This window comes from Coregonus lavaretus (assembly GCF_964263955.1).
Source record: "Coregonus lavaretus genome assembly, chromosome: 12".
NCBI classification, from domain to species: Eukaryota; Metazoa; Chordata; class Actinopteri; order Salmoniformes; family Salmonidae; genus Coregonus; species Coregonus lavaretus.
This window is the reverse complement of record NC_139999.1, coordinates 29,850,574-29,863,398: the sequence shown is the minus strand read 5'-3', so window position 1 is coordinate 29,863,398 and position 12,825 is coordinate 29,850,574. Positions and strand designations below refer to the sequence as shown.

At 41.3% G+C, this 12,825-nt stretch overlaps 1 protein-coding gene across 2 annotated transcripts; it reads left to right on the top strand.

The window, feature by feature from the left end:
- Nucleotides 1–1,511: 1,511 nt before the first annotated feature.
- nbl1 (NBL1, DAN family BMP antagonist) lies at nt 1,512–12,565 on the top strand. Of its 2 annotated transcripts, XM_084172560.1 has the most exons (5): nt 1,512–1,725; nt 6,111–6,262; nt 8,142–8,322; nt 10,790–10,901; nt 11,787–12,565. In XM_084172560.1, exons 3-5 carry the CDS (start codon nt 8,150–8,152, stop codon nt 12,030–12,032), a joined length of 531 nt encoding a protein of 176 aa, XP_084028686.1. In that variant the 5' UTR covers nt 1,512–1,725; nt 6,111–6,262; nt 8,142–8,149; the 3' UTR covers nt 12,033–12,565. The 2 variants fall into 2 exon arrangements, with proteins under 2 accessions (XP_084028686.1, XP_084028685.1); XM_084172559.1 differs by lacking the exon at nt 1,512–1,725 and having other exon boundaries at nt 5,690–6,262.
- Nucleotides 12,566–12,825: the final 260 nt, after the last annotated feature.

Here is a 12,825-nt window from a genome sequence, read left to right as displayed (position 1 = left end):
CTAATGAACAATGTCTGGCTGACAGGTGCTGTTTACCAGCTCTGGGGTCAGAGGCCATGTTGCCCCCTCACCTCATTAGAGCAGATTAACTTCCAAGCACACCAGGGAATGTATGTGTGCATTACCCCAATACTTAATCATAAGGTGTGCTGCAGACTTGGTTTTTCATTTCTGTTCGTCTGTGGAGAGGTTTATGCACTTTATTTTATTTATTTCTTTCTCTCTTTCTTTCTGTCTCTGTCTCTGTAGCGACCGGCCTTGGCGTGGGGATTGTGTTCTCAGTCCTCTTCTTCAAACGTGAGTATTGCCTCAGACAGCAGAGAACAGTTATAGTAATCTGTGCTTTTCAATAACGCTGTTCATGTGTTGATCTTTGTGGCAGTTATGGTTTGTTTCATATAAGTTAATTGTCTGTCCCATCTCTAGGGCGCACTTGGCCAGTGGCGTTTGGATCAGGTGTGGGCTGGGCATGGGCTACTCCAACTGCCTGCAGGACTTCAGGTCACCTTACCTGCTTCATGGCCACAGGGTAAAGGTGAGCAAATCATACACGTCATGACCAAGGTTGACGTCATTAAGGTTGAAACGCAGTATCCCATCTTTATTTCCCTCAACAATAATTGCACATAATAAAATGACTGTTCCTTTTTAATCTCTTTCAGGAACAGTAGAAGACTGATGAGAGTTGGCTGATGTAGAAGTTGTCTTGTCCTCATTATTTTGCTGCTTGTCTCCCTGCCACCCAATGTAATTACTGTGAGAGTCTCACAGGACATTTATGTGTATTTTATATATATAGATAGATAGTAATGAGTAATTTGACAGAAATTTCCTGATTTACTTCTCTTGTGTGTGAATAAAGTTGGAATGCTCACAAAGAACATGTCTATTTTGAAATGAGTTTGGCAAGCTTTGTGTGTTAGAGAGCGGGAGGGACAGGAAGAATGAGATTATTTTGTGTGTGAATGAGTAGGAGTGTTAATGTCCTGCTGTCCTGCTGCAGCCCTCAAGGAAAGAGGGGAAGCAGGGGAAAATGAGAGCTAAAGAAAATGAAGCCATGGATCAAATCTGGATGATGGAGAGGGTGTGGGACAAAGATATTCCTAAATGTACAGAGAGAGGTTAGATAAATGTTTAGCGAGAGGGCTGTATACTACAGGTGAAGATGGGGTCAGGTGGTAAATGCGAAGTGTGGGGGGGGCTTCATGCATTTTGCAGCACTATAACTAATTAGCACTACCATGAACAATATCTACTGTGTATTGCAACCATCTACCAATACAACACTATATTGCTACCAAGCACTAAGATGAGTAGTTTAGGTGGAGGAACTGTAGGACATGTTACACATGTTGCGCTGGCAAGAAGGGTGCAATACACGGTGTTCCAGGTACAGCTACACCATGCAGACTGTCCTAATCTGGGAGTGTTTGGGAGGCAGGCAATGGCAGATAACCTGTGTGTGTGTGTGTTTGTATGTGTATGTTGGAACAAGTGTTTTAAGTGTTGGCAGTGATTGTGTAGGTGGTGCATGGAGAAGGATCATGTTAGCTTGTGTGTCTTTTGTGAGCAATCCTCTATGCCTGTGTGTTCATTGGCAGTACTGATTGTGCGTCTGGGAGTGTGTTTTGGGAGTGTGTTTGTCCAGCCCCCTGGTGCAGCAGAATTTGTGGAATGTTCTGGAATGCCAGTTCTGGACTGAAGCTCAGCCCTTATTACTAACAGGTGAGTTCTGCTCCGTACACGTCTGAACACACATTCACACTTTCACTTCAAGGCACATATTTAAACACATGTTCATACACATACGTACTCAAACTCACATCCTCACTCATAGGCTTAAACTACACACATTTCCTACAGCACACATCCAAATATCACCAGCCCCACATACACAATCTCAAACACTTATTTACAACATGGAATACATTTCAAAATTACATTCACATGTATCTCTCTCCATAATAGATACAGTACATTCTTCAATAGTTGTGTGTGTGTGTGTGTGTGTGTATATATTTCTGTCTGTAATAAGGTCCTTTTGTGGGGAAAAACTCATTCTGATTGGCTGGGCCTATGCCCTCCCAGGCCCAGCCATGGCTACACTCCTTCCCAGTTGTGATATCCATAGATTAGGGCCTAACAAATGTATTTCAAATGACTGATTTCCTTCTATGAACTGTAACTCAGTAAAATCTTTGTAAAATTGTTGCATGTTGCATTTATATTTGTGTTCAGTATATAAACAAACACATTCTTTCATACAAGCAAAGATAGACACAGACCCACTCTTACACACACATACAGTACATGTAAACACTCCTGCACGCATTCTGCAATGCATTAGTCACAAAGTAAGGAGTATATGTTGGCATCCTCTCAAAAACAGATTCCGCTATTTCACTCTTCCCCTGTCTGTCAAAGTATTTGTCTGCAAGTGAAGTGCAAAACACTAGTATGGGTGCTTATGGATACAATCCAAGCTGCACACTTGAAGAGGGGATAGATTTCTGGGACATTAGAGTGTACCTGTCTGTGCCTATCTGACAGATTCTCCAGAACAACAATCTTAATCACTAATAACCTTGCCACTAATCAGAAAACACAGAGCTCGTTCAGATATCATATGCAGGTTGACGTTTATTGTCAGGAGTCTTGTCCTGGAGGCAGAACTGAACTATTTCCCCTTAGATAGGGCAGCTGTGAAGTCAAAATTGCCTAATTGTACAAATTAATTAATACAAAAAAGTATGTTTTTGGTCTTCATTTAAGGTTAGGATTAGGGTTAGCAGTGTGATTAAGGTTAGGATTTAGGTTTAAAATCAGATTTTATGACTTTGTGGCTGTGCCAGCTAATGACCGCTCTGCAGAGCTGCCTCCAGAACAAGAGTCACAACAAAAAACGCTAACCTGCATATCATACGCATGTCAGCATCATAATTGCAACACATCTTCCATCAGATGTGGTCTGTTCTGCAGCCAGAACTGACATGAGGGAGCAAGAGAGAGAACAAGCAGTGAGGAAAACAGAGTTCCATCACTGTAGTGGCTATTGAAGACATTTCTGTTCATAGAGGGGCAAAAGTCCTCCATTATGCCAAATCCCAATGTGGAATAACCACTGGCAGTCTGGGACAGTGACTGACTGCTGAAGTGGTGCACAGCTCATGAGTCATGATCTAAGGAGCGTCTGCTGGTTTTAATTTGTCTCTGGCACTTACTTACTTCCTCAATAGATTTATTGGAAGGTCCATTCATTGTTGTCAAGGTATTCATCAGTGGCTTATTCAAAGATTGGGACAAACCCAACCTGAACACTCAGGCCCTCAAGGACAGCATGCATGGCCTGCCTACTATATCTACACTTCCACTCTGAGCCAGAGGGGGATCTACTAAGCTAACACAGATGGCCATACCGTTTTAAGGTGGTCATACCATGGATTATTTAGGTGTTTGATTTTGAATTTTAGGACCCTTGCAGTTATCTATAAAAAAATATTTGATGGAACATTGAATTTGGCCTTATTGCTATTAGTCCATAGAAACACATTCCTACATGGCAAAACAGATAGGCAATAAAATAAATCAAAAGGAAGTGTGAACTGACACTAGTGATCCATTTGTCACTATTTGCAATATTTAGGGGTTCACAGCAAAGCCATTCTTAGATAGAAAAAAATCCTTGGCATCATCAAATAACTCAAGCATAGATTAACTTTTTTTCTAATTTGGCATACAGAAACTAGAGGCTATGAGTAACTTGGTCAAATAAAAAAAAATAAAAAAATGTATGCACTCACTAACTGTAAATCGCTCTGGATAAGAATCTCAAAAATAATGGCACCGACTGGCCTATAGGTGGAGCTGTTAGAAGGGTCAAAGATCATACCCCCAAGATATGCTAACCTCCCCTGTTATTGGTAATGGTGAGAGGTTAGCATGTCTTGGGGGTTTGATCTTTGACCCTCTGTAACTATCTCACTCATTATTCACTATTAATTCAGGATTATCCGTAATCATGGTATCATCCACATTAATGTAGAAGTGTTCAGAAACATATGCTATTATTATTTATAATAAAAGTGACTCCAAAATGGCACTACATTATTTTCCATTAATTTCTATTGGGTACAAAATTATCTGAAACACAACCAAAACAAACTGCAAATGCAACCAAGTTTGTAGTCACAAGCTTGCTGTAGCCATTGCACAGTGGTGGAAAAAGTAACCAATTGTTATACTTGAGTTTAAGTAAAGATACCTTAGTAGAAAATGACTCTAGTAACAGTGAAAGTCAGCCAATAAATTACTACTTGAGTAAAAGTCTAGAAGTATTTGATTTTAAATATACTTAAGTATCAAAAGTAAATGTAATTGCTTAAATATACTTAAGTATCAAAAGTAAAAGTATAAATCATTTCAAATTCCTTATATTAAGCAAACCACACAACACCATTTTCTTGTTTTTTGTATTTACTGATAGCCAGGGTCACACTCCAACACTCAGACATCTTTACAAATGAAGCATTTGTGTTTAGTGAGTCCGCCAGATCAGAGGCAGTAGGGATGACTAGGGATGTTCTCTTGATAAGTGTGCGAATTTGACAATTTTCCTATCCTGCTAAGCATTCAAAATGTAACAAGTACTTTTGTGTGTCAGGGAAAATGTATGGAGTAAAAAGTACATTGTTTTCTTTAGGAATGTAGTGAAGTAAAAGTACAAGTTGTCAAAAATATAAATAGTAAAGTAAAGTACAGATACCCAAAAAAACGATTTAAGTAGTACTTTAAAGTATTTTTACTTAAGTACTTTACACCACTGTCATTGTGTGCTAGGAATATGGTGCCAAATACTAAACATTTGACTACTTTATTTCTAAGAATCTTTAGGGGGGTCAATTTTTACCCTTATCCTTTTGAGAGAGAAAAAAATATATTACTTGTTGAACAAAATCTCTTTCTCTGAGCAATTGTATTAGTATAAAATATTTTTCCCAATTTTTTAAACATACAATATAGCTGAGTATTTGAATTATTTATTTAATTCAGTCATTATTGCAAATCTTTATCAAGGGTGTCAATAATTTCGGACCCCACTGAATTAGTCTCTAATGAATTTGAGAATGAACAGTTGCTGCGTTGAAAGTAACGCTGAAAATATTTCACAACTCTTAACATAAACCATTAGTCAAATTGACCCCAGAATTGGTATATAAACTCAATACATTAAGTAATGACTTTAAGAATGATTACCGGCTGCAACCAACCTACCTACAGCACTAGACTAAACTTCACATGCGTCATCCTTGGTATTGAGATAAACATGGTCATGCTTTCACTGATTTACACATAAAGGAAGATAGTTCCTGCATGATAGAGTGCTTGATTTGTTATCCAACTGATCTTGTGTACTTTCTGTCATCCTGTGAACCCCGTTCATTGCTGCTTGCAGCTATAATTCACAATTATTGTCTAACTAAATCAACATATAAGCTTATAAACATTTTGCTCCCATTAAGTTTATTAGTCAAATTCCAAAAACCGTCTTTATGAGTGAAAGCAAAGAGAGCTGACACAAGGTGCACGAGAAAAAAAGAACTGGGACAATTCCAGCGTTTTGCACAGAACAGGTCATGATGCCTATGCGGTGTTGTAGGCCTATGACCTGAAATGGAGAGCGGCTCCCTTCGCTGTTCAACTGTTAAAATTCAGACCTGCCAAACTCATTTTCCCCCTCCCGTTCCCGGTCGTCCAAAGACACAGCGGGACTCCTTTCTGGAGGCGCAGCCGCGCCTATACCCAAATCCAGCGACCAAAGCAAAGGCGAGATAAAGTTTGAAAGAACTTGGAGTAGCCTACAGCTTCACCGAAATGACAGCCTACCGGTGAAACGTTTTTGGGGAGAAGAGGTGGAAACGGACTAGGGACGGGAGGGATAGAGCACGGAGGGGAGGGACCCAGTGCGCTGATGGACTGAGAGACAGATAGGGTTTCTAATGCACACTATCTCCTCACCCCTCTCCATCTGACCGTCTCTCTCTGGCGGATGATGTAATTGTTTTCTAGGAACCTTGCCTTTGCTGAAAGCAGTTATATTTTCCATTTCCAAGTATCAACTACAGCGCATAGACTCCACGCATCTCTCCAACGTCTCTCCGGTCTCCTGCGGGACGGGTGGCGAGGGAGGGTTCGGAGAGACGGGCGTTGAAGCTCTAGTGAGGGGTCTCAGCGGGATATTGCTGCATTTCGGTGGTTCCCAACGGTAAGTTAACTATTTTTAAAACTAACGGCCTATCCAGACGCAAAGTTCTGATCCCTTTCTCTGTCTCGGAGAGATGCCAAAGAGTTACAACACAAAATGTCACGTTGCAAACTTCGATACAGTGTTTATTGAGAGCTGTAATTTGTCAGGAAACCTGACCTTTCCCATTTGACAAGCGCGTCGTAATAGTTTCCTGGGGTTCTGTTCTGTGGAGCTGTCTGATGATTATTTGCTGAACACATAGTCCGACATTATCATTAAATAATGTAGTTTTACGTTATTTAATTCGCCTGTTTGTCATTTATTTTGCTATACACTGTAGCCTAGTTCTTATAATAGTGGTTCAGCATTATACATATCTTATGACCTGATTATAAACTAGGCCCATAGAGTCAAAAGGTTTACTCCTTCAAGTGATCAGACCTATAAAGGCAAAAATGTGTATAATTACAATAGTGCAAAAAAAGCACTTGAATGCATGAAGTAGCCCATTTGTAGAATTAGCACTTATTTTCATTTTCCAAAGCTTCTTGTGCGCTTCTTCTTGTAATACCCTCCCTCCCCAATCGCCTCTCACGCTCTCTATTTTACAGCGGCAGGGCAGTTGCTCGTTGGACAGGAATATTGAATTCTTTAGGAATGTTATTTGCCCGAAGGCACAGCAAAGCGTCTTCAATACTAAAAAAGTGCATGGAAGTAAAACTGTATTTGTGGAAAGGTTTATAGCCGAAATTACGTGACCCATTAACTTTATAAGAAACAAGAGAGTATTTTTGTAGACGTTTGTAAATGACGAAACCGACCTACGCAGCTTTAAAAGAAACCAGAGAGAAGATGTTGTGGAGGTTGATAGTTTATTAGAGTCAGGTGGTACACACTAAAAACAAATGGTTCTATATAGTGCCAAATAAGGGTTATTTGACTCGTAACTATAGCGGATCCCTCTTGGGTGCTATACTATATAGAACCCTTTTTTGGAGGTTATTTAAAGAACCATGCTCATATGGTTCTAACTCGAACCTTTATGGTGCTATAAAGAACCCGTTCCTAATGTTCTATATAGCACCAAAAAAGGTTTCGCTATAGTTACACCCCTTGTTAAAACCCTTTTTTGATGCTGTATAGAACCATTTTATAGAAGCTTTATGGAGAATGGTTCTATAAAGAACCTTTCTCAATTTCAAAGGTGCTAGAAATAACATTTTGAAGAACAATACAGGGTTCTTTTTTCGTGTTTTATATTGTCAAAATGTCATAGGTTTTATTATTGTGTTAATTGACAAGTTGAATCAGGTGTGCTAGCTCTGGGACGGTTGGGGGTTCCTGAGGAGAGGTTGGAGAACCACTGAGCTAGACAACAGTTGACACAAGGCCATATGTGAGTCTTTCACAAGGCACTGTCACTGGCCATAGTAATATTTAACATGTAATGGCATTACACAACGGATTAGATCAACTGGAATTACACTATTTTCTTAATATGTGTCAAGCACACATCCCCCCTCTCTCCCTCTCGGTCTCTTCCTTTCTCTCTGTCTGCTGGGATACTTCAAACCAAGTATATTGTTTTTCTCCACTCGGCAAAGCCAGAGCTAATTCGGCCATGTGAGCACAGCTCAGTGCAGGTCATTACCGTGTTTAAATGGATTTCTGAAGAAGAGGATACAGAATGCTGCAAAACAGCAACTGGCTATATTAAAGCTATGTATATGCCTAAAAGAAATCCCCCATATAATGGCACACATTTTACAATATGGTTTCTTGTGCAAAAACAGTCTGCTATTTAAAACAATATACATTCAAGACTTAACAACAGGTAAAGAATGCTAGGCCTATTATAGCAATATATATATATATTTTTTTTTTTATCCTCCTTAAGGTGCGGTCATGTGGCAAAGAATTGTGATTTGCTGCGCGCTGCTTGCGCTCTGTTCAGCAGCACCGCCCGCTCACATCAACCGTCTGGCGCTGTTCCCTGACAAGAGCGCTTGGTGCGAGGCCAAGAACATCACACAGATAGTCGGACACACCGGCTGCCAGCCTCGCTCTATCCAAAACAGGTCAGTGTGGAACACACACACACACACCTACCACAAACTCAAGTCCATACAACACAGCACACATGCAGAAGCATTTCTTTTCAAGAGGGTGACTGACTCCTTTTAATAACTGAAGGCAGGAATGAAGTTTTAATTTGAATAGACAAATTACCCAATATCACCCTAATTTGAAAGTGCAAGCAGGTCCGGATTAAGAATCATAGCCGTTTTTAGGATTTCCACACATGGGGAACATTTGTTAGCAGGGACCGAAAAATCTATCTGGTTTTTAATTCAAACAAACAAAAGCCCAGGCCAATGAAGCGACACACATATTGTACAATATGAGGAGGCTATATATATATACACTACCAGTCAAGAGGCTCTTATGAGGACCGCCACAGGAATGGAAGACCCAGGATAAGTTAATTAGAGTTACCAGCCTCAGAAATTGCAGCCAAAATAAATGCTTCACAGAGTTCAAGTAACAGACACATCTCAACATCAACTGTTCAGAGGAGACTTCATGGTCGAATTACTGCAAAGAAACCACTACTAAAGGACACCAATAAGAAGAAGAGACTTGCTTGGGCCAAGAAACACGAGCAAAGGACATTAGACTGGTGGAAATTTGTCCTTTGGTCTGGAGTCCAAATTGGAGATTATTGGTTCACACCACTCTAGCCAACGCTTGGTATTGTGCATGGTGATATTATGCTTGTGTGTGGCTGCTCGGCCATGGAAACCCATTTCATGAAGCTCCCGACGAACAGTTCTTGTGCTGATGTTGCTTCCAGAGGCAGTTTGGAACTCGGTAGTGAGTGTTTCTACCAAGGACTGGCAATGTTTACGCATTACGCGCTTCAGCAGTCGGCAGTCCCATTCTGTGAGCTTGTGTTGCCTACCACTTCGCGGCTGAGCCGTTGTTGCTCCTAGACTTTTCCACCTCACAATAACAGCACTTAAAGTTGACTGGGGCAGCTCTAGCAGGGCAGAAATTTGACAAACTGACTTGTTGGAAAGGTGGCATCCTATGACGGTGCTACGTTGAAAGTCACTGAGCTCTTCAGTAAGGCCATTCTACTGCCAATGTTTGTCTATGGAGATTGTATGGCTGTGTGCTCGATTTTATACACCTGTCAGCAACGGGTGTGGCCTTACGAATCCACTAGTTTGAAGTGGTGTCCACATACTTATGTAAATATATATTTATTTATCATAGGCTATAGGCTACTAAATATAATTCCCAGTGGCACACGGACTCACTAATGATGATGTTAAAGCCATAGGCTACTACTCACGGTGATGGCCGATACGCTCGTCTTAGCAATAGCCTATCTCAAGATGAGCTACTTTGAAAAACAGTAGGCCTACTGCTGTCCGCAAAAAATTGGGAGTTGTAGAGAAAAAAAGACAGATTAGTCTTCTCTTTTCAGCAGTAGCCCTTTACTTTCCAAACTTTACGTTTTTTCCCATGATTGTATTTTGAAATTTACAATAGGCAACCAACCATAGAAATATAATCCATAGATGGCAGGTCTGGCTGCTATTGCTAGTGTACCCACGAGAATAATAGTCAAATTGCCAGGGTAAGAGGTTCCAAAACCCTTCTATGGATTATATGTCTATGTCCACAACGCAACAAGTTGTATATTTGGTGCTCATGCTGGCAAAATTGTGGCCCTCCCGACTGTAGGCAACCGGTAACTGCCAAAATAAAGGAAACACTTGAGTAAATGAGGGACACAAATAGTATGTTATGGTGTGGGGTGCATTTTCCTGGCATGGTTTAGGTCCACTTGTAGAATCTATGCCAAGGCACATTGAAGCTGTTCTGGCAGCTCGTAGTGGCCCAACACCCTTTTAAGACACTATGTTGGTGTTTCCTTTATTTTGGCAGTTACCTGCATGTGCTTGTGATAAAATGTAATCCACAGTTATTCTTTAGGGACTATTGATCCCCTGTGGCTAAATTATGCTCTCTCTTGAACATTCAGAGCAGGCTCCTGTGGTTGGATAAAAAAAATATTATTACAAAAATAACGTGTGAGCTCCTGACTCACAATTGACCAGTCACATTTATTTATTATGCAGTTACCCAATCAAGGCAGGGCCCCCCAGTTACCCACGTGTGCCCCCTACCTACTCTCCTCCCCCCTTCTGACGATTAGCAGAGCAGCAGCAGGCTGTCTACACTCATTGAGAACGGGCTCCTGAATCCTCCTGTGGTTGGCGGTTGCAGTAAAAAATAAAATAATTGAGCGATCACTTATATAATATATACTGTATATATTTCCTTTATTTGATTATTATTATTTGCTGCCCCTTGGGCCCGCCACAGGCCTGGGACCAAGCCCCTGCATTAATCTGGCCCTGTGTGCAATGGTCACCTCCAGAATAAAATCAGCCATGAAATATACAGGTATCAAAGCTGAATGGTGACATCATCCCTCTTTCTCTTTCCTCCCTCTCTCCCCTATCATTCCAGGGCGTGTCTGGGGCAGTGCTTCAGCTACAGCGTCCCCAACACCTTCCCCCAGTCCACTGAGTCCCTTGTGCACTGTGACTCCTGCATGCCTGCACAGACACAGTGGGAGGTGGTAAGTTTACACATGCACGCACGCACGCACACACACACATACACACACATACACACACACACACACACACACACACTACTCTTTCAATATACACATTTCCACAAAACCCTAGTACACGTAACCACACAACCCCAGTAGCCTATCGAAACACACGACCACAACCACAATTGGTCCTGCATTTAATTAATTCAAGGTTGTTCATGTCCTCTGTCTTTAATGGCCTGCCTGTCTAGTAGCCAGGGATTCCAGAGCCCTGGAACAACAAAGGCCCTGTGTTGAGGTATACTGTATGTAGTTTAAAGAGCAGCCAGACAGGTAGGATAGGAGTGGGCTTGGGACCACAGGTGAGGTGACTTCATGCCTCAAGAAAAAACTTGATTGATGTATACAATATTGAAAAAGGAAATGGAAGCAGATTCATGTGCCTTATCAGTCCAGCTGTTGATAAATGAATTTTGACTATGATTATGACTATTTTGGATCCACACAATCCTGCTGTCATGGTATGCCTTTCATGCTGGATTACATTTTTGTGGATTTTTATAGCTTGACTAAAAACAGTCCTCTGAGCATAAAAGTGTGCTAATTGTTTTCTCAAGTTTTAATATTCTGTCGTTTCCAACCATGATGGTGCATTGTCAAATGATTTCAGATCCAGCCTATTGTTGGTCTGGCAGCTGTGTCAAGCTTGACTGAATTTCTGAAATCACAACATTACTCAGAGCGGGGTACATTGTTTGAAGATGGATGCAGAGGCTTTGTCTTAAATCTCTCTGCCAGAGACTGACATGTGTGGAAGACTCTGTAGGAGAAGGGGGAGGGGGGGGGGGGGGGGGGTGAAGTGAATGTGGCATGTGTGTAATGCATTATGTGTTATGTGTGTAGGTGACTTTGGAGTGCCCGGGCAGTGAGGATGCTCCTCGTGTGGATAAGCTGGTGGAGAGGATCCTCCACTGCAGCTGCCAGTCCTGCAGTAAGGAGGGAGCCCAGGAGGGGGCACTGATGCAGCTCTACCCATCAGAGAGCGCCCAAGACCCCCCTATCCTACCAGAGAGCCACCACAGCGGCACACACTCTCAGCATGCTCACACACACACAGAGCCACACACACACACATCTGATGGAGGGTAGGTCGCTCGATCGCCACTGACACTTCCTCTCTCTCCATTCTTGATTCTTCTCCCAAACCTCTCCACAAGTTGTTTCTTCTACACACAGTTACAGCACTTTGAAAGTAAAACTTCACTTTACATGAAAATTGCTTATAAAAGCACATGCACACAAGCTCCCTCATGCTGTACTCTTCACAAGACAACCACAGTATAAGTGAACACATACAAAGACACCAGCTTATCTACACTGTTTTTGTCATCTAACTTCTCACTTAGGAGGACAACGAATATAACAATCCTACACACACACACATATGCACACCCAGGCATGCACTCTGACGCGCAACTATAGACTTTTGAAGCTGTAGTCTTTTATCTGTAAATCTGTCTTGAAAAAAATAATTTAAAAATCATAGAGCTACAGTTCAAACCCTACAAAGGTTCTTGCCTTAATTTGTGTCTATAACCAATTTGCATTAGTATCTGACCTAATGTTAAATGTTCCAATTAGTGCTTCTCCTATGAGAATAAATCTATTTTTGTTCAATCTTATCAATGAAGTTCTATCTGTAATGATTTACTTAAGGCCTTTTTGTCTGTTATTGTCATCATGTGGTGGGAACGTGATCTTGGACTAGTCAGCTGCCCACGTTCATTTAGATGTTTATGCTGCTCTCTGCTGGTGCAAAGAAGGTACTGCAGAGGGCATCTTGCTAGAGATGCAGCAGCATGCATGTGCTGTAAATTCAGTAGTCCTGTAATCAGAAGAAAAAAATAGACAAATGCAGCATTTGGATACAGAAGTGTAAGGA

What these genes read in the sequence shown, in the direction of transcription:
- nbl1 (XM_084172560.1), top strand. Translation starts at nt 8,150, where the DNA reads ATGTGGCAAAGAATTGTGATTTGCTGCGCGCTGCTTGCGCTCTGTTCA. An exon ending in CCTCGCTCTATCCAAAACAG is followed by an intron (nt 8,323 to 10,789) that starts GTCAGTGTGGAA and finishes CTATCATTCCAG; the next exon opens with GGCGTGTCTGGGGCAGTGCT. An exon ending in CACAGACACAGTGGGAGGTG is followed by an intron (nt 10,902 to 11,786) that starts GTAAGTTTACAC and finishes TTATGTGTGTAG; the next exon opens with GTGACTTTGGAGTGCCCGGG.